We start from the raw sequence: 22,239 nt of genomic DNA, 5'->3' as shown, positions 1-22,239 counted from the left end.
TAGGCTACGCTTCGTATACATTTGTCTTAGATACAATGTAACAACTTTGGCGGCAACTGACAAATTTACCTGCTCCTCGCGATTTGTCCCAGAAAACAATAACTTTGTTTGGCATTTCTCTTCGCAGAAGACAAGCGCATAAATTGCCTGTCAACCCTGCACCAACTATAAGAACTCGTGACATTGAGTTAAACTTGAACTATAAACAACTGTTGCTGGCAATACACAAATAATTTACTTTTTAAATTTCGTTGAGCGTGTTTGGTAACGCCAGATTTCACATAGTAGGCTAAACATTAATGGCTGTTGGCCGACCAAAATGTTCCCTTGGATGCATGGAAAAAACAGTTTATTCCAGTCAAATAACATACGACTTAGTTTCTATTACAAAATCGCACTGTCGACAGTATTGTCATTGCCACATCTACAGGACTGATTGATTAGGCTAGAGCAGGGTGGAAAGGTTAAATCGGCAATTAATCTTTCCCAATGTTTGTTACAAGCCCAATCAGCTAAAAAAGCAGTAGGGAGCCTCTGACGTTTTATCACGCTGCAGCTCCTGTGACTACTTCTTCATTTGGCCAACCAAGAACAGAGTATTGTTATTCTACACAGCAGAAGTTGTCCGGGTAAGTGTTTGCACATGGACACATTGTAGCTATCGTAAAATACATTTATGGGGATATATTCGCCACTGATACAAATGTATAGTCTACATTTTCCATATATCACATATAGGCCTGCCCTGTGATGCAATAGTTTAGACATGTACAGGTTAAGTGTCAGTGAGTACAGACCACCTTGTTTAATGTAAATGTCAACAACAGCCTACTGAAGCATAACCTACTCCTATTTTAACGCATACTGGTCTAATTAGATAGTCAGTCCACATATGGCATAGTTTTGTATTGAATCTCCGCAACTAATAGAGTTTCAAGGCAAGCATAGTTTATGAATAATGTGCAGGAAAACAAAAGATCAGGGGTAAAATAAATGATGAATTAATAATGTATTAATTGGGTCAGAGCTTTTGTAAAGGCTAGAGGTTGTTGTTACTTTCACTTCCTCATGGAAATCTTGGTGTTATATCTAGTTTACTCCCACAGTTATCTGAATTAATTAATTAATTAAAATTAATGTTTTGCTCTTTTGACTGCGAAGGCTTCATACTCAGTTTATTTTTCTCTAACTAATCGGTTATGAGACTCCATCAATAGTTCAATGTCTATTCTAAGTCTGGAGCCACTCAAGCAATATTTGTAGAATTTATCATCTAGTGCTTATTCTTGAGACAATGCAAACATCTTTTGATATATTACAAAAACAAATGACTAACTTTGAACTGTTCAGTGAACACAGTATCAGGCCAGATCTCATGGTAAAGAGAAGATATAGCAGCCGACTAGTTTTTTATTTTATTCGAACATTAGTAGTGGAGACAGCAACATTTGGATTGCAATCATTTTGGTTAACCAATAACTATATATCTTGTGTAATTAGTCTGTCAATGAGAGATTAAGATTGCAATGAAACATACATTTAATGTATAAAGTCTCTGATTGATGCTCATATTTAAGTAGGTGTCTGCTGCCAGGGTTGTCTTGTACCCCAAAAATCTGAAGGGGCATAAAGAAAGTGAGGATGGCTGGAGGTGGTCCGGAGGGGGGCTAGGCCCCCTATCCGGAAGTTGGAGAATTTAGCATTTGTCAAACACCTGCAATCTAGAGCCATAATCATTATGCTTAATTCTATGTTAAAATGTGTCTACTTTTCTGCATATCTAAGCATACATCTTGAGCTGTCAGTATCCTCCTGACTGGTGTTTCTTTTTTGCATCTCTGCTAAAATCTGGGTAAAAGACTGAAAGGAATGTCTTATTCAGTACATTTAGTTATTGCTTGCTTTCCTAAAGTCTACCAACTTTGCCAGAAGGCATACCAGGTAAGATAGATAGACAAGCTAGCTGCTCTAACTTAATTGATAGCCTGAAATGGCTTCCTGGGAGCTAGTTATGTTGGGACATCGGGAACCTATCTGGGCTAGCTAAAGCCAACTTCATAAAATTGCTAGTAGTAATTGTAAATTAAACATTTTCAAAAATGTAAAAAATGGGCATGACGCCTCTGTGCGATGCTGAATAGGTTCTGCCATAATGTGGTCGGAGAGACTTCTAAAGGTTTATAACACATGTATTATGTTTTTCAGACTGAAGATGGTGTGGTTAATACTTTTAATGGCCTTCCTGACCACTGGGGCGGTCCAGTGTCAGAGATCCTTGCTGAAAGACATAAAAGGACTGGACCCAGAGGTCAACATGAATATTGTGAGTTGGCTAAAATCAATAACAGACAAACTGTATTCTCAGAAACAAAGTGGACAAATACTGAGAAATTGTATTTATCCACACAGTTTTTCCAGACAGACTTCAAACTGTTTTAATACCAACCATAGATAACTGAACACACTACTGGACTTCATAGGTCACAGAGCTCATTAACTATTCATAGAACTAGGCAATCTTCTGGGCCAACATGAGCAAATAATAGTCATGGTGGTTACCTCACATGGGGGGAGTTCTGCTTTGCCCACATTCTTCACTTTGTCCCCCATATATCCCATGAGTCATTTCAAGGATAGTCATAACATGTGATACTGAGGCTTGGGCAAGGTCACTCGAAAGGAAATCCCTCTGTCATGTATTAAACTTCAGCATATATTTATCACTGGATAGGACAATATCACACCCATATTATAGGACTTAAACATTAAGTCTGAGATCTGACCTAACTAAACATAGAGTCCCTGTAAGTTGGGATAAGTGAGTGTTCAATTAAACGGTTATTTTGTGTGCTTAGTGATATCAGTATAATTTGTGTTCCAGGAGCCCACACACAGGCATGCAGTAGTTGAAATATTTGACATGGCAGTCAATCAAATTCTTTCACCACACTTTGTCAGAAAATATATAATGTATGTTTATTCTGAAGTATGCCAATGATAAAATCAACATTTGTGGATTTGGGCCTGGTACATGTCAGTGGTTAACCTCGTATCTTTTATAGGCACCGCATAGTAACAAAATTACATTAATCCTAATTCTAGTGTGTCTATAGTTAGTATACAGTATTTGTCATTGGAAACTACACACTATCAATGATATAAGCCTAATACAATTCCCAGTACGAATAGTTCTCACATGAGAAAACATATTTCCCATTGTTGGCCTGCAAGCACAGGCCCTCTCAATATCTCTCTCCATACTGACGTCACGTGACATTACATTATTTTTCATACTCAGCCATTTCCCTGTGTAAAACCAGAAACCCAAATGAGTCAGAGCAGAACACCAATCCTCCCCTCCACCCCTGAGACGACCTCGGTGTGTCGAACCAGCAGGTTTATCCTTAAGTGGCCCAGAGTCAGTAGAATGTGCAGACTGGCAGCCTAGAGGGAGGGAGGGGAATGGTGGTGTGTTTTAATTATGCATGGCTAGATCGCATGGCAGGCCCGGCTGGAACCAACAGGCTCAAACACTTTCTTTGAAGTTCCAGATTAGCGTATATTTAGATAATATCTGGGAGGGGGCGGTGAGAGGGAATGCAACAGGGGAAGAATTGTCTGCTTTAATTTTACTGTAATGTGAATACCAGTGATAATGGGGCTGTAAAATAAAGTGTTACCAGAGATCCCCATTATGTCAGAATTCAAAATATATTTGACAGTTTGTTTCTTCTTTCTCTTCCACAGAGTGAGATCATCAGGCGTTGGGGCTACCCAGCAGAGGAGCATGACGTCGTCACAGAAGACCTCTACATCCTCAGTGTCAACAGGATCCCACATGGCCTGAAGAACAGTAAAGGTGTGCATCAAAGGGTTTTAATGCAGTGCTTCCCAAACTTTTCACTCATGCCCCCCTTTCATCATGGGGGAACATCTCGTGCCCCCCACGCCCCTTCCCTCATCCAATTGAATGAACGGCTACTATTGTTACACAAAAATGTGTTAACAAAATTATTAACATTTAGTTCATAAATTAGCCTTTTACTCAGCAAGAAACAGCACATACAAATACCAGTACCTGGTTTCCCTTCCATATTGAAAGGAGAAATAAATGAGCTTACTGCTGTGCATGTCACATTCCTATGATGAATAGGGTGGGCCAGTTTCTATTGTAGAATTTCTCCATTTGAAAAAAGAAATAATAGTGTTTCTGGAAGTATTCTAAGGGTGATTATTAGGTTGCAAAACATGATTAGTGCTTTCCCTCCACAATTTTGGCCTTCGATTATTATTATTTTTTCAAGTTAGCTGATAGATTTGAAGGTTTGTTAAGGAGGAAGAATGGGAATAGGGCAAGCGGAGCAGCTTGCTGTATGCGGCGCACGTCCACAATCACCAGTTAGAACTCATAGCAGATTATTATTGGGAGCCGACAATTATGTTGTTGAGCAGCAATTGAGGGCTGCAACATTATGCTTTTAATTGAAATAAAAATGTAATGACCAACTTTAATTGTGACCGAAAATCCAGCTTAATTTTCTCTTAAAGATAATCTAATAATTGATTTAAAATATAGATATACATACAGTAGAAAGTTTATACACACCTACTCATTCAAGCGTTTTTCTTTATTTTTACTATTTTATACATTGTAGAATAATAGTGAAGACATCAAAACGGTGAAATAACACATATGGAATCATGTAGGAACCAAAAAAGTGTTAAACAAATCAAAATATATTTTAGATTTTAGATTCTTCAAAGTATCAACCCTTTGCCTTGATGACAGCTTTGCACACTCTTGGAATTCTCCCAACCAGCTTCACCTGGAATTATTTTCCAACAGTCTTGAAGGAGTTTCCACGTATGCTGAGCACTTGTTGGCTGCTTTTCCTTCACTCTGCGGTCCAACTCATCCCAAACCATCTCAATTGGGTTGAGGTCGGGTGATTGTGGAGGCCAGGTCATCTGATGCAGCACTCCATCACTCTCCTTCTTGGTCAAATAGCACTTACACAGCCTGGAGGTGTGTTGGGTCATTGTCCTGTTGAAAAACAAATGATAGTCTCACTAAGCGCAAACCAGATGGGATGGCGTATCGCTGTCGAATTATGTGGTAGCCATGCTGGTTAAGTGTGCCTTTAATTCTAAATAAATCACTGACAGTGTCACCAGCAAAGGACCCCCACACTATCATACCTCCTCCTCCATGCTTCACGGTAGGAACCACACATGGAGAGATCATCCGTTCACCTACTCTGCGTCTCACAAAGACTCAGCGGTTGGAACCAAAGATCTCAAATTTGGACTCATCAGACCAAAGGACAGTTTTTCACTGGTTTAATGTCCATTGCTCGTGTTTCTTGGCCCAAGCAAGTCTCTTCTTCTTATTGGTGTCCTTTAGTAGTGGTTTCTTTACAGCAATTCGACATGAAGGCCTGATTCACACAGTCTCCTCTGAACAGTTGATGTTGAGATATGTCTGTTACTTGTACTCTGTGAAGCATTTATTTGGGCTGCAATTTCTGAGGCTTGTAACTCTAATGAACTTATCCTCTGCAGCAGAGGTAACTCTGGGTCTTCCTTTCCTGTGGCGGTCCTCATGAGAGCCAGTTTCGTTAGAGCGCTTGATGGTTTTTGCAACTGCACTTGAAGAAACTTTCAAAGTTCTTAACATTTTCCGGATTGACTGACCTTCATGTCTTAAAGTAATGATGGACTGTTGTTTGTCTTTGCTTATTTGAGCTCTTCTTGCCATAATATGGACTTGGTCTTTTACCACATCTTCTGTATACCACCCCTACCTTGTCACAACACAACTGATTGGCTCAAACGCATTAAGAAGGAAAGACATTCCACAAATTAACTTTTAACAAGGCACACCTGTCTGTTAATTGAAATGGATCCCAGGTGACTACCTCATGAAGCTGGTTGAGAGAATGCCAAGAATGAAGAATTCCAAATATAAATAGATTTTGATTTGTTTAATACTTTTTTGATTCCATATGTGTTATTTCATAGTTTTGATGTCTTCATTACTGCTCTACAATGTAAAAAATAGTAAAAAATAAAGAAAAACCCTGGGATGAGTAGGTGTGTCCAAACTTTTGACTGGTACTATATATATATTTCATTTTTTTTGTTGTGTTTGTTTATCCCTTACTTCTCTGCCCTGTAATCAGATCCACATATCTAAGACCAACACACACAGACAGACCTTGTCTAACATCTGAAGTGCTGATATTTATCACATTGTCAAACATTAGTACTGAATCAGAATCCAAAAGGGAAGTGGTTTTTAGCATTAGTCACCTTGAGGAGAGCGGGGGAGGAGGAATCCATTTCTATATTTTGCGATTGCACCGCCCAGCCTACTCCTGGCTTTTCGTGTTATCACGAGCTATAATATCACATGCATCCAGTGAGGCTGTCCATCTGCTAATAGGTCACCTCTATGCTTTAATCATTTTGAACCCAGTCTATGATTGAATTTAATTTCTGTAGAGTTTATTTGTTTGGCATTTCTCGTAATCCGTCCCTAGTTTGAGCTGTTTCAAATGTGGCTTGGCTAATGTTCAACCAGCGTCTCATTTATTAAGCTCTTGTTACAATGTATTGTAATTACAGCTTATTTTCAATATGTGATGGGAACAGTAATAGTGGCAGTAATAAGGAGCAAACTGTTTGTTACATGATTTGATTTGAGTATGTTTAGGAATGCATTATGGTGTTCAAAGTTTTAGATTTCTTGTAAAGAGGAAGTTGTTTTCTTACAAGTTTAGTCTAAATACTGAGATGCACAGCTTCTGTCAGACACAGCCACTGTCCCTCTCCAGTTCCTACAAATCAGTATTCAGTTTCTCTTTCCTTTGTGGCACCTATATTTCATTAATGAGCAAAGTGAGTGCTAAACCTCACACTAATCTCATCGTGGGAACCCACTTGTGTAAAACAAATTCAGAGGCAATAGACAACGCTTTTTCCTGAACACAGGGTCTCATATTATTCTGAACAATAACTCATGTTCTCGATACAGATCTCGCTGTAGGTGAATGTAAGTGCCTTCGAGTATTAAACACTGGCTTTGGCCCCGTTCTTGTTTTTTCGCCATTGCTTTCTCCATTGCATTACTTCCCAAAACATGAATTAGTAAATGAATGCTGTGTACTTAATTTGACCCTCTCCAACAATTTAAAATGTACATTCAGTTTAGTATTAATATTGACAGTGATTTGTCATTAGAAATGCTTCATCAACTAGGTAGGGGTTCCACTTTAAAGATACGCCCAATACGATGTGATATGCCAGGGCTGAGGTAGTCTGGGGAGTTAACAATCTCAATAATACATTCTGATATCCTCTAAATAAGTAAGGAGCCATCATGTTGTTTGTATCTCTTGATGCTTCGCGCTCCCTGCTCTGTAGTATGTGGCAGCAGCAGCACATCCAGTCAGGGAGGCAGCAGGGCTCTGTGATAGGCTGGAGATGCATCTCATTTCCTGTTGTCCCACTTCCCCTGGTCACACGGGAGAGCGTCTGGATCTCAAAGGAACACAGCAGAGCTGGAATTATTTCAGCCCCCAAATGGGATTTTGATATGAAATCGTGCTCGCTAGCATATCTATTGCTGGAAATCTTTGATGTTCAATCTAGGAGAGATAGTGTAGATTTCTTGCACACAGCTGCATTGTGGTTGAAATGCCTAGTACAGGTACAAGGCAGTCTAGGCAGCAGGGTAGACTAGAGGTCCATCTCAAATGCCACCCTATTCTCTATATAGTGTACTACTTTTGACCTGGACCAGAACCCAAAGTATTGCACTATATATAGGGTGCCATTTGAGACAACCTAGGGGCAGGGAGGGAGGAATAGCTGGTATGAAGTCAAACAATCCTATCATCTAAAGGTCTGTTTGTGCTACCGAAAGGACCCGCTCACATCCTGTTTCTGACAGATCGCAGCGATAAAGCTCCCAAAAAAGAAACGGTGCAGAGCCACAAGAACGGCTGCTCTGCAGCTGGGATATAGCTTAGACAGACACCCCCTCTGGTGGTTACAGTCAACACAACACTTGAATTATGAATAGAACATACTTTTTTGTAACTAACCATTTTTGTAACTTGTAACCATACACTTTCAGTTTATGTCGTTTCGGTCATGTTGGAATGTGAATGGATACTTCAACCATGTTTGAGAAGATTGGAGAAATACTGCATTACCACATGGGCTTTGTGATCCTTGCTTGGAATAAGGTGCTCCTCACTTAGTATTTCTTCCATACCTTGTTACAGTATTCATCCTATAGCATTATGTGTAATGTCGTCTTTTTCTCATCTTCTTAGATCCCAAGCCTGTAGTGTTCCTCCAGCACGGTCTCCTAGCTGCAGGGAGTAACTGGGTGACCAACCTGCCCAACACCAGCCTGGCTTACCTGTTAGCCGACGCTGGCTACGACGTCTGGATCGGCAACAGCAGGGGAAGCACCTGGTCCAGGAGACACGTCACACTCAGCCCTGACCACAACGAGTTCTGGCAGTTCAGGTAGCTAGAGATTTATTCCACTTATACTGATCCTTGCTCGCTCAGCTATTCACCCCATGGCTATGCGCCTAACCTGGATCTGCACTGAGTGTACAAAACATTAGGAACACCTTGAGTTACATGCCCTTTTTCCCTCAGAACAGCCTCAATTTGTCGGGGCATGAACTATATAAGGTGTCGAAAGCGTTCCACATGGATGCTGGCACATGTTGACTTCATTGCTTCCCACAGTTGTGTCAAGTTGGCTGGATGTCCTTTAGGTGGTGGACCATTCTTGATACATACGGGAAACTGTTGCGTGTGAAAAACCCAGCATCATTGCAGTTCTTGACACACTCTTACCGGTGCGCCTGGCACCTACTACGAAACCAAACGTTCAAAGACACTGACATATTTTGTCTTGCCCATTCACCCACTGAATGGCACAAATACCCCATCCATTCCTAATGTTTTGTACACTCAGTGTATATCCCCTGTGCTTACCAATAGAATCACGAGGTTGTAGTAAAAAAATATATATATATTATTTGAAATGTTTATTTAAATAGTCTTATTATGGCATTCACTGAGTTTCTTCTGTTCTTATTCTTCAGTTATGATGAGATGGCAAAGAAGGACCTGCCAGCAGTGGTCAACCACATCCTGAAGACCACAGGCCAGGAGACTATCTACTATGTAGGCCACTCTCAGGGAACCACTATTGGTGAGACGGCTTGATTTAGTTAAATGTGTCATATTACAGTATGAAGCAGTATATATTTTTTTATCTGTAGTTTCACACTGTTAAGTACACTATGGTTTACAGTTATAAACAGGGGCGTAACTTTCACTGGGGACGGTTTTATCATTGGAATGTGATACAGAACGAGGCACCGGTGTCCTTTAGGACTATGCGGACGCCTCCGAGCGGTCGGGTAGGCTGTTTGGAGTGTTTATCCGACTGGATTAAAAATAAAAATAATAATGTCCCCCCCACTTCTTAAACCAAAGTTGCGCCCCTGTTTTTAAACCATGACATATCTGACTGTATGTTTCTGTCCCTGTAGCTTTTATTGCATTCTCTTCAATGCCTGAGCTGGCAAGCAAAATCAAGATGTTCTTCGGCCTGGCACCAGTGGCCACCGTGTCTTTTACTACCAGCCCCATAACCAAGCTCTCCCTCTTACCCGAATTCCTCATGTGGGTTAGTAGCAAAGGTTATTTTTCTAACTTTAACTGCATTATGCCACAATTCATTCATACAATAAGTCTAACCTGTGGTTTCCTTTTTCTACCCAACTTTGGCATCAGTTTTTTTTTTCTTGATCGATCTGTCAAAATTCTTTGAAAATATTTCAATACTAATGCTAATCCATTGTTTGGTTTCCATATCCTAGGATCTATTTGGGAAGAAGGACTTCATGCCTCAGACTTCTCTCATCAAGTGGTTTGCCACCGAATTCTGCACTGAGGAGCCTCAGAGTGAGCTGTGTGGAAACATCTTTTTCGTCCTCTGTGGCTTTGATGAGCTGAACCTCAACATGGTGCGTTCCACAGCGCTCACATTTGATTGCTTTTGGAAAATGATTTTACATGATTACTATTGTGGACTTCAACCTCAAGCCAATTATATAGGTACTGTATGAGTTTGGTGAAGATGTTCATTTCTCTTTTTGTCCAGACTCGCACACCTGTGTACATCTCCCACTGCCCAGCAGGCACCTCAGTGCAGAACATGATTCATTGGTCTCAGGTAAGAACATACCTGAGAGGAGCTTCTCAAAACATCCTCCAATATGATTCCACTTCTTCAAACCTACAGTATACATCCCATCCCAACCCCATGTTTGTTAAAACTGTCATGTAGGCCTATAGTGTAGATATCAGGCCTACAATGTTACCTATATCCTGTGAGGCTGGGGTGTGGTCAACACAGTCTGAATCGAGAATGAGTTTGCACTTGTCAAACCACAGTTGTCAAACCGATACTGACATTTTGGTTTTACGCAACAGAGCAAGTAGAGTTACTCAGGACAGAAATAGTTGATCTCAAAGACGTTGATCAATTATTTTTCAGCTTATTCTGTGTCATGAATAATTATTTCACCCTGTTTATACCTCAGTCTCACACCCAAGTCAACTATCATCGACATTCCACTGTGTGAATAGGAGAGGCACAGACATTCCACACGGACTCAAACACACCTATTTGTTGCCCTATCCTTGAGTAAAGGCCAATACCAGATTTACCAAAGACAACTTTAACTTTACTGAAGTTGACATATTGTTGGACATATTACCTATACATACAGTACCACCATCTGTTCAGCTATCTTGAGACAAGTCTTTTTTATGTGTTTTCTTTTTACAGGCGGTGCATGTTGGAAAGCTGATGGCGTATGACTATGGGAGAGAAGGGAACATGGCTCACTATAACCAGGTAAGGCCAGCTCAGAGCTCATTAGTCTACCAACATACAATGAGTATACAAAATATTAAGAACACCTGCTCTTTCCATGACAGACAGGTAAATCCAGGTGAAAGCGATGATCCCTTTTTTGATGTCACCTGTTAAATCCACTTCAACCAGTGTAGATGAAGGGGAGGAGACAGGTTAAACAAGGATTTAAGCCTTGAGACAATTGAGACATGGATTGTGTATGTGTGTCATTCAGTGGGTGAATGGGCAAGACAAAATATTGAAGTTATGACCAGTCCTTTAGCTGACATCTAGTCCATTCTTGTCCCTCCTCCAGTCGACCCCTCCATTGTACAACATCCAGGACATGAAGGTGCCTACGGCCCTGTGGTCCGGAGGTAACGACACCCTTGCTGACCCTAAGGACGTTGCCGTGCTGCTCACCCAGGTCTCCAACCTGGTGTACCACCGCCACATCAAGGACTGGGAACACCTGGACTTCATCTGGGGCCTGGACGCCCCTCAGGAGATGTACAGTGAGATAATCAAACTGATGAGCCAGCAGGACTTGGTGTAAACAGTGGATAGGCAGGGAGATATATGGATAATTTTAGCCTCAACTCTCATCACAATTGCTGAAGAGATTTTAATACTGTATCTGACATATATTGGGAGTCATATCGGAGTGCCTGGGTGCGAGGGTTTGTGCACTGTATGTGTGTTTGTGACTATAAGCGTGTGTAAGAGAGAGTATTAGCATGCTTGTGTTCGTTTGACTAAACCATGAGCAATAATCATTCACCTCTAAATTGGGGTAGTGCGGTACACAAGCTGTGAGTTTAGGGTTATGTGTGAGGAATCATCTTGTATTATTTTTGTCTTGCTTTACTACCGTCCTCTCTTCCACAACACTTGAATGGATTTTAATCTGTGTTTTGAGAATTTCCCGGGTTTGTAAAAACACAAGTACACTATCAGACATTTAGATCCTGTTGAAATCCTGCTTGTAGGTTTGGATGACTATATCTCAGTCATTGGTGCATTATCATGGTTACCGTCCAGGGCCCAGTTCAACACCCAGTACCTCTCTCTTCAGGACTTGTACTTGTGTTGGTTTATTTTGCTGTGCCTTTTTAGTCAAACAAAATAATTGTTTTGTTTTTACCACTAATTTCTCTTTCCTGTGCTATTGACTGTCTTTTTATTAGCTACTTCCTCAATGTATTTTTATTGGATTTTAGGTGATCTTGAGAATTAATTAGGAAGGGTGCTGACCAAAGAATGACTGACTTGTTTGTTCATTAATTTCATACTTATGTTGTAACACTTATTTATGCCTCCTTGTAACTAATTGAGAAAACTGCTCATTAAATCTCCATTAGAAAATCAGTTGTACGATTCAATTACTTGACAACATTTATTGAAAAGTGCTTGTCTGAGTATCTACTCATATTTTATTTATTTAAACATTGTCAAAGGCTTTAATCTGTAACAATGTTTTAATTCACTTACTCGTATGTACTGTACAAAAGGACAATATCAAAACCAGAAACAATACAAACACTCAACTCACAAATATTGTAACGGCAGCCTTCCTCCTCTTCGTCCGAAGAGGAGGTGTAGCAGGGATCGGACCAAGACGCAGCGTAGCTCGTGTTCAACATATTTAATAAACAAGACGAATACTGTGAACACTTACAAATAACCAAAATAACAAATGTGGCAAACCGATACAGTCGTAGCTGGTGCAGAGAAAACACAGACAGGAAACAACCACCCACAAACCCCAACACAAAACAAGCCACCTATATATGATTCCCAATCAGAGACAACACAAAACATCTGCCTCTGATTGAGAACCATATTAGGCCAAACATAGAAACAGACAAACTAGACACACAACATAGAATGCCCACCCAGCTCACGTCCTGACCAACACTAAAACAAGCAAAACACACAAGAACTATGGTCAGAACGTGACAAATATTTAGAGAAGCATACTATTAAGAAAAATAATAGTATACACTGAGTGAACAAAACATTAAGAACACCTTCTCTTTCCGTGACAGACTGACCAGGTGAATCCAGGTGAAAGTTATGATCTCTTATTGATGTCACCGGTTAAATCCATTTGTGCATGTGTGCCATTYAGAGGGTGAATGGGCAAGACAAAATATCGAAGTGCCTTTTTTATTTATTTCACCTTTATTTAACCAGGTAGGCAAGTTGAGAACAAGTTCTCATTTACAACTGCGACCTGGCCAAGATAAAGCAATACCCTTTGAATGGGGTATGGTAGTAGCAGCCAGACCCACGGTTTGAGTGTGTCAAGAACTGAAACGCTTCTGGGTTTTTCAATCACAACCGTTTCCCTTGTGTATCAAGAATAGTCCACCACCCAAAGGACATCCAGCCAACTTGACACAACTGTGGGAAGCATTGGAGTCAACATGGGCCAGCATCCCTGTGGAACCCTTTCGATACCTTGTAGTCCAGGGATCATCTAGTCAGCTGCGGGACGATTTATTTCTTGAGCGGATGGTCAGGGGGCCGGAACATAAATAGAAGTTGGGGAACCCTGTTGTAGTCCATGTCCCAACTAATTCTGAGGGCAAAAGGAGGTGAAACTCAATATTGGTGTAATGTTTTGTACTCAGTGTAAATTTAAATGAATAATTCAAATAGGATCAACCATGAGACGATTGAAAACAATTACATGGCCACTTGTACTGGTATTAACTTTAACGAATGGTTGATAGACAGCTGAGGCGAAGGTGTCCATTACGAACTACAGACTGTATAAAAATGACTTTGTCAGACAAAAGACTACTGAAAACATGGTGATGTTGCGATGGTGAAAAGTTCCCCCTCGTCCTCAAAACCCCCTTAAAGCTTTCAGTCTGTCTTTTTCAGCATTGTTACAATCTTGAACTGCAGTCTCCTTGCTATATCCAGTGGGGTTTTATCATCCTAAAGGACAGAAGAATACATCATATTACCATCCAAAACTTTGATAAATATATCCCTTTCAAACCAAGACGAAAAGCCGCCAACTTTACCATTACCAAAGCCTGTACTTTTATTGTTTAAAAGTCCCGTCAAAGCCTCAATATAAAATGTCCCCTTTCATCTTAACGGCTTGGGAACGTTTTAAATCATGAACATGCTATTGTTGTCTGACATCAAACTTGTCCGCGTTAATCACAAAGCTTCACGGAAATGCTTTTAATGCATTTATGCTCTCCATCTAAATTTACTGTATGCAGAGTGCATTCGGAAAGTATTCAGACCCCTTGGCTTTTTCCACTTTTTGTTACGTTACAGCCTTATTCTAAAATGGATTAAATAAATACAAATCCTCATCAATCTACACGCAATCCCCCATAATGACAATGCGAAATCCTTAAAAAAAAGACAATTTTTGCAAATTTATTCAAAATAAAAAGAGATATACCTTATTTATATACAGTTGAAGTCGGAGGTTTACATACACCTTAGCCAAATACATTTAAACTCAGTATTTCACAATTCCTGACATTTAATCAGAGTAAAAATTCCCTGTCTTAGCTCAGTTAGGATCACCACTTTATTTTAAGAATGTGAAATGTCAGAAAAATAGTAGAGAGAATTATTTATTTCAGCTTTTATTTCTTTCATCACATTCCCAGTGGGTCAGAAGTTTACATACATTCAATTAGTATCTGGTAGCATTGCCATTAAATTGTTTAACTTGGGTCAAACGTTTTGGGTAGCCTTCCACAAGCTTCCCACAATAAGTTGGGTGAATTTTGGCCCATTCCTCCTGACAGAGCTGGTGTAACTGAGTCAGGTTTGTCGGCCTCCTTGCTCGCACACTTTTTTAGTTCTGCCCAAAAATGTTCTATAGGATTGAGGTCAGGGCTTTGTGATGGCCACTCCAATACCTTGACTTTGTTGTCCTTAAGCCATTTTGCCACAACTTTGGAAGTATGCTTGGGGTCATTGTCCATTTGGAAGACCGATTTGCGACCAAGCTTTAACTTCCTGACTGATGTCTTGAGATGTTGCTTCAATATATCTACATAATTTTCCTCCCTCATGATGCCATCTATTTTGTGAAGTGCACCAGTCCCTCCTGCAGCAAAACACCCCCACAACATGATTTTGCCAACCCCGTGCTTCACGGTTGGGATGGTGTTCGTCGGCTTGCCAACCTCCCCCTTTTTCCTCCAAACATAACGATGGTCATTATGGCCAAACAGTTCTATTTTTGTTTCATCAGACCAGAGGACATTATGTCGATATAGGACTTGTTTTACTGTGGATATAGATACTTTTGTACCTGTTTCCTCCAGCATCTTCACAAGGTCTTTTGATTTGCACTTTTTGCACCAAAGTACGCTCATCTCTAGAAGACATAACGCGTCTCCTTACTGAGCGGCATGACGGCTGCGWSKKYCYMTKRTRSWMMYYTMRRKSKKTWKRARAKWSMKCCCAAGGATGAACCAGACTTGTTGAGGTCTACAATTGTTTTTCTGAGGTCTTGGCTGATTTATTTTTATTTTCCCATGATGTCAAGCAAAGAGGCACTGAGTTTGAAGGGAGGCCTTGAAATACATCCACAGGTCCACTTCCAATTGACTCAAATGATGTCAATTAGCCTATCAGAAGCTTCTAAAGCCATGACATTATTTTCTGGAATTTTCCAAGCTGTTTAAAGGCACAGTCAACTTAGTGTTTGTAAACTTCTGACCCACTGGAATTGTGATACAGTGAATTATAAGTGAAATAATCTGTCTGTAAACAATTGTTGGAAAAATTACTTGTGTCATGCACAAAGTAGATGTCCTAACCGACTTGCCAAAAGTATAGTTTGTTAACAAGAAATTTGTGGAGTGGTTGAACAACGAGTTTTAATGACTCCAACTTAAGTGTACGTAAACTTCCGACTTCAACTGTAAGTATTCAGACACTTTACTATGAGACTCGAAATTGAGCTCAGGTGCATCCTGTTCCCATTGATCATCCTTGAGATGTTTCTACAAGTTGATTGGAGTCCAGCTGTGGTAAATTCAATTGATTGGACATGATTTGGAAAGGCACACACCTATCTATATAAGGTCCCACAGTTGACAGTGCATGTCAGAGCAAAAACCAAGCCATGAGGTCGAAGGAATTGTCCGTAGAGCGCAGAGACAGGATTGTGTTAAGGCACAGATCTGGGAAAGGGTACCAAAAAATGTCCGCAGCATTGAAGGTCCCCAAGAACACAGTGGCCTCCATCATTCTTAAATGGAGGAAGTTTGGAACCACCAAGACTCTTCCTAGAGCTGGCCACCCGGCCAAGCTGAGCAATTGGGGGAGAAGGTCCTTGGTCAGGGAGGTGACCAAGAACCCGATGGTCACTCTGACAGAGCTCCAGAGTTCCTCTGTGGAGATGGGAGAACCTTCCAGAAGGATATTTAAAGGTCCTATATTCCAGTAGGATAATTAAAGGCCCTATATTTAGCTAACAAATTATGTTAATATGCATAAATGTAGAACTTAAACTACAAATCGCTAGTAGGCTATCAGTTTGAAAGGAGAGAAAGTGCACAATAGTATGATCACATTGGCTGGTGATAATAATATTTAGGTGGGTGCTTATATTTGTCCTATTTCACACATGTACAAATGTGTAATAATGTTTTTTTGGGGGTATATCCCAACTCCCCCTGAGACACCCTCGGAGAGTGGGGTCATGGCCAGGGTCTTCCATTATCAACAGCGACGCTGGAGAAATTAGAGTTAAGTGCCTTGCTCAAGGGCACATTGGCAGATTTTTCACCTAGTCAGCTCGGGGATTCAAATTAGTGACATTTCGGTTACTGTCCCAACACTCTAACCGCTAGGCTACCTGCCGCCCAGTAATGATGAAACATTTACTTCCGTATTAGGCGTAATATTTAGCCAACAAATGATGGGTTAATATGAATGAGCTTCTTCAGCTACACATAGCCTCTCTTTTCCAGATGAGCCACTGCAAAAAACAACATGAAATGTGGATCAAAAAAGTGACTAGCTCAAATCATCCTACAGAGGTTCATCCAGATTAGATGTATTTCTTTAAAGATCAGAAAAAGCAGATTCTACGGTTTCTAAAGCATACAAGCACCTACAAACTCAAAAATGAAGGCATAGGGTACAGCTTTGTTGTTATATGACAGCCATTCCACAAGTTCCCGTATTTTATTCTGTTATATTCCATTATATTCTTAATATAAAATACACTCATATTAAGTACACCCATCTAGTACCGGGTCGTACCCCCCTTTGCCTCCAGAACAGCCTGAATTATTTGGGACATTCTACAAGGTGTCGGAAACATTCCACAGGGATGTTGGTCCACGCGATAGCATCACCCAGCTGCAGATTGGACAGCGGTACATTCATGCTGCGAACAGCCCGTTCCATCTCATCCTGCGCAGGCCACTCAAGTAAACTGAGCTCGCTGTCATGTTCCACGCAATGTTTTTCCACTCCTCATTTGTCCAGTGTTGGTGATTGTGTGCCCACTAGAGCTTCTTCTTATTTTTAGCTGATAGGAGTGGAACCCGGTGTGGTCATCTGCTGCAATAGCCCATCTATGACAAAGATCGACGAGTTGTGTGTCCCAAGATGCTGTTCTGCACACCACTGTTGTACTGCGCTGTTATTTGTCTGTTTGTGGCCCGCCTGTTAGCTCGCACGATTCTTTCCATTCTCCTTCAACCTGTCTCATCAACGAGCTGTTTTCACCCACAGGCCTGCCGCTGACTGGATGTTTTTCATTTGTAGCACCATTCTAGGTAAACTCTAGACACTGTCATGCGTGAAAAGCCCAGGAGGGCAGACGTTTGTGAGATACTGGATCAGGTGCACCTAGGTCACTCGTTTTCCCAATCTAACATTCAATTGAACAGTAACTGAATGCCTCGATGCCTGTCTGCCGCCTTTATATAGCAAGCCACAGCCACATGACTCACTGTCTGTAGGGGCGATCCATTTTCGTCAACGGGGTGGTGTACCTAATAAAAATATATGTATGTTGACTGTGATCAGGGCAAGGGAATGTAAGTGTGTCTGTTTGAACAAAATAAACTATTGATTTCACTTGCATGCACAGTGAACACGAAGTTAAATGTCACAGAGAATGATCAGTAGCGAATCATTCTAATATTCAACCGCATAATCTCACTACTCACATAGTCCACAGCGTCAATCTCCCCTTTAGTGCTCAAAACCATATTCATTATTTTCACATTTGTCCGTTGCTTGGCATGAGGATAGCAATCATCAGGCCATCCAGGAAGGAGAAGGTCCTCTGTGCAGCGTAGTGCTGACATGTCCTCTGTTTCTACAGGCAGACAGAGGAAGAGAGAGCATGGACACTTTTCACAAGACACCCAGTTTTGTCAGGGTCATCATTGGTAACACTAACATGTTCCTGCACGATTCTGTATCTTTTACTAAACTGCATCACCTAGGTGAGGAATAATGGCAGCAAAGTAAATGATACACTTGGTCTGACAGCCTCCTTGTTACCTAGCATTTACATGAAATAGTAACTAATAACTACTGTTATTATGATTGGTGTATCGCCAGATTCCCCCTCTTGAATATTTAAAGTCTACGCATCCACCTTTTAGAATGTGGTACACCTTATGAAGGTCGTCATCGTAGGCAGCTTGGCAAATGGGCTGCGGAGATGAGCAAATGGTTGAGTATAGAGTGAGTTGAATGCATTTGTATGTATTGTAAATCAATGCATGTTGATTTGTCTTGATTTCACACCTGGGTCAAGGGTTTATTGAAGGATAAACAGATAAACAATGAAACGATGCCAACAACAAATACTCTAAGTGGGCCTACTGCTGTAATCAGACCAAGCCCTTTTGTGGCCAAGAACATATGTATGCCATATGAGCATCTTAAAAGGTCATTTCTGTCTCAGTTCAGTTATAGCCGTGAGACAGCCAGCCCCACTTTAGGTCACACCCTTTAAAAACATAAATTACACCTGAGTGCAGTCAAATACAGACCATCTCTGGTTTCTGTCAGATGGCTAGGGAAATTCCATAGCCTATACAGATGCCATATCTTAATTTGATAATCGTGTTGTTGCACACTTGTAGTGTATTTGAGGTTTAAAAAGGCTTCTAAAGTTAGCAATTTACACTTTAAAATCTAATAAAAAATGTATCAACCCCTACAAAAAATGTCCATTAAGTATAATCTACATAATAATTTACTGTTGCTGCAGGATTATTTTCCTGCTGTAGCAAACTGTCTCAAATGAATATCCTATATATATGTATGTGTACAGCCAACACTTCCTAATTAACAAGACAATACATCTGTGGGAGACCCCAAGTCATGAAGAGCATTCTGCACCCACTGTCACTATCAATGGACCACCAAACCACAGAGAAGAAACATAAATATATGATTTCCCTCACCTGGTCCAAGAAAACAACTATACCAACCCACTACTCCTAGTACGCTATTGGATTATGTGATGAATAGAACAATTAAAAAAGCTGTGATGAAAGTCTGTCTGGTAGGCCTATTATTATGAACAGTGTTATTTCCTTGTTTTTTCTGTAAGTGTAGGCTACTATTTATCCTATTAAACATGCAAATAATTACATACAGTGCTTTCAGAAAGTATTCAAACATCTTGACTTTTTCCACATTTTGTTACGTTACAGCCTTATTCCAAAATAGATTTTTTTAAATTACTAAATCAGCAATCTACACATAATACCGCATAATGATTTTTTTTTTGCAAATGTATTAAAAATAAAAAACAGAAATACCTTATTTACATAAGTATTCAGACACTTTGCTATGAGACTGGAAATTGAGCTCAGGTGCGTCCTGTTTCCATTGATCATCCTTGAGATTTCTACACCTTGTTTGGTCCACCTGTGGTAAATTCAATTGATTGGACATGATTTGGAAAGGCACACACCAGTTTATATAAGGTCCCACACTTGACAGTGCATGTCAGAGCAAAAACCAAGCCATGAGGTCGAAGGAATTGTCCGTAGAGCTCCGAGACAGGAGTGTGTTGAGGAACAAATCTGGGGAAGGGTACCCAAATTTTTTTTGCAGCATTGAAGGTCCCCAAGAACACAGTGGCCTCCATCATTCTTAAATGGAAGAAGTTTGGAACCACCAAGACTCTTCCTTTGTACCACAAACTGAGCAATCAGGAGAGAAGGGCCTTGGTCAGGGAGATGACCAAGAACCCGATGGTCACTGACAGAGCTCTAGAATTCCTCTATGGAAATGGGAGAACTTTCCAGGACAACCATCTCTGAAGCACTCCACCAATCAGGCCTTTGTGGTAGAATGACCAGATGGAAACCACTTCTCAGTGGGCACTGGTCTGACGAAACCAAGATTGAACTCTTTGGGCTGAATGCCAAGCGTCACGTCTGGAGGAAACCTGGCCCCATCCCTACGGTGAAGCATGGTGGTGGCAGAATCATGCTGTGGGGATGTTTCGGGCGGCAGGGACTGGGAGACTACTCAGGATCGAGGCAAAGATCAACAGAGCAAAGTACAGAGATCCTCGATGAAAACCTGCTCCAGAGCACTCAGGACCTCAGACTGGGTCAAAGGTTCACCTTCCAACAGGACAACAACCCTAAACACACAGCCAAGACAACGCAGGAGTGGCTTTGGGACAAGTCTCTGAATGTCCTTGAGTGGCCAGCCAGAGCCCGGACTTAAACCTGATCGAACATCTCTGGAGAGACCTGAAAATAGCTGTGCATTAATGCTCCCCATCAAACCTTACATAGCTTGAGAAGATCTACAGAGAAGAATGGGAGAAACTCCCCTAATACAGGTGTGCCAAGCTTGTAGCGTCATACCCAAGAAGACTCAAGGCTGTAATCTCTGCCAAGGTGCTTCAACAAAGTACTGAGTAAAGGGTCTGAATACTTATGTAAATGTAATATTTCAGTTTTTTATTTTAAATAAATTAGCCCCCCCAAAAAAACATGTGCTTTGTCATTATGGTGTATTGTCTGTAGATTGATGAGGGGAAAAAAACGATTTGATCAATTTTAGAATAAGAATGTAACCTAACAAAATGTGGAAAAAGTCAAGGGGTCTGAATACATTCCAAAGGCACTAACTAGCTGACATGATGTGTTTATGAATTCAAATTTGGGTCACACTTTATTTTGATGGCACTTAAAATGGGGAGGACAGGGGGGGGGGGCGGTCAAATAACATCAGTGATCTTCAGGTCAGAAAGTCAGAGCTCTAGAAAGATGCTGCGTTCAATACAACAAGGGACTGAGAACTAGAAACTCAGAAATGTCCGACTTCAGTGTGTTCAAGACAACTGGACTCGAAAAAAACGAACTCCGACTGGTAAAAAATCATTTTGAACTATCATCCAACTTGGAATTCCATTTCGGAAGCTCAGGCATCTTTCGAGAGCTCCGACTTTCCGACCTGAAAATCACTGACGTGTTTCCTAGGCTAATATTTCCACAGCCAACTTCTTCATTTTTAATTTAGGCCTATGCACCTCACGGGCCACTGCTCATTTTCAACATCTAGTCATACACCCAAAGTAGGCTAACACATTTAGGGTGTGGTTTGTTGGATTATTTAATGATTCGGATTATTATTTTTTTCAGCTGTGTTTAATGACGGTTTTCACGAAGATACATTTGCCTACACAAACTGTATTAGGCTAAAGTTGGTCTATTGCGATGCTAATTTTAAGAAGTTAGAATAGGCAACAAGTGTGAGTAAGCATTTTGCATTAAGGTAAGACATGGCACAACATCACCATGCAAAGGGTGGGGTTTATCATTGTGCCACATCATATGTTCATTAGAATAGAGATAAATGATACATCTGGAAAGCCATGCAGGAATCATGAACGTGGGCATGATGATGATGTTACAGTTACAGGTCCTTAATTCATCCAGAGTGAACCACACTTGAATTATTCAAATCATAATTCAATTTAGCTGGATCGTCTTTTAAATAGGCTCATGTTGTTTACACACAGCACATACATTTTTTGGAGAAAGCGCACGTGTAGTTGCCGAATGTTGCAGCTAGAAATGAACTGAATAGAGCCGATGTGATTCCTTATTGTACATGTCAGAGAGGCATATTTGTTCTAAAGAGCCTATTTCTATCTGAACGTTCCAAAACGCCCAGCAGATACCGCAATGTAGCCTACGCCCTCTGGCGAAGGAGTTTGATTATTACACCACACTTATTTCCAATGCACCCTCTTTTAATCAGAATCATATCTGGTGACA

At 40.7% G+C, this 22,239-nt stretch overlaps 1 protein-coding gene across 1 annotated transcript; it reads left to right on the top strand.

Moving 5' to 3' along the window:
• Positions 1-521: 521 nt before the first annotated feature.
• On the top strand, positions 522-12,325 carry LOC111967767 (lysosomal acid lipase/cholesteryl ester hydrolase-like). The gene is made up of 10 exons (XM_023993108.2): positions 522-629; positions 2,206-2,323; positions 3,748-3,859; positions 8,343-8,541; positions 9,135-9,244; positions 9,588-9,724; positions 9,918-10,064; positions 10,202-10,273; positions 10,892-10,960; positions 11,277-12,325. The coding sequence occupies exons 2-10, from the start codon at positions 2,213-2,215 to the stop codon at positions 11,514-11,516; spliced, it is 1,197 nt and encodes a 398-aa protein (XP_023848876.1). The 5' UTR covers positions 522-629; positions 2,206-2,212; the 3' UTR covers positions 11,517-12,325.
• The last annotated feature ends 9,914 nt before the right edge of the window (positions 12,326-22,239 follow it).

This window comes from Salvelinus sp. IW2-2015, linkage group LG8 (assembly GCF_002910315.2).
Source record: "Salvelinus sp. IW2-2015 linkage group LG8, ASM291031v2, whole genome shotgun sequence".
Classification (NCBI taxonomy): domain Eukaryota; kingdom Metazoa; phylum Chordata; class Actinopteri; order Salmoniformes; family Salmonidae; genus Salvelinus; species Salvelinus sp. IW2-2015.
This window is presented reverse-complemented; position numbering and strand designations above follow the sequence as displayed.

Coding starts and splice junctions, on each gene's coding strand:
- LOC111967767 (XM_023993108.2), top strand. CDS start 2,213: ATGGTGTGGTTAATACTTTTAATGGCCTTCCTGACCACTGGGGCGGTC. Junction 10,065..10,201: donor ATGAGCTGAACCTCAACATG/GTGCGTTCCACA, acceptor CTTTTTGTCCAG/ACTCGCACACCTGTGTACAT. Junction 10,274..10,891: donor ACATGATTCATTGGTCTCAG/GTAAGAACATAC, acceptor TTCTTTTTACAG/GCGGTGCATGTTGGAAAGCT.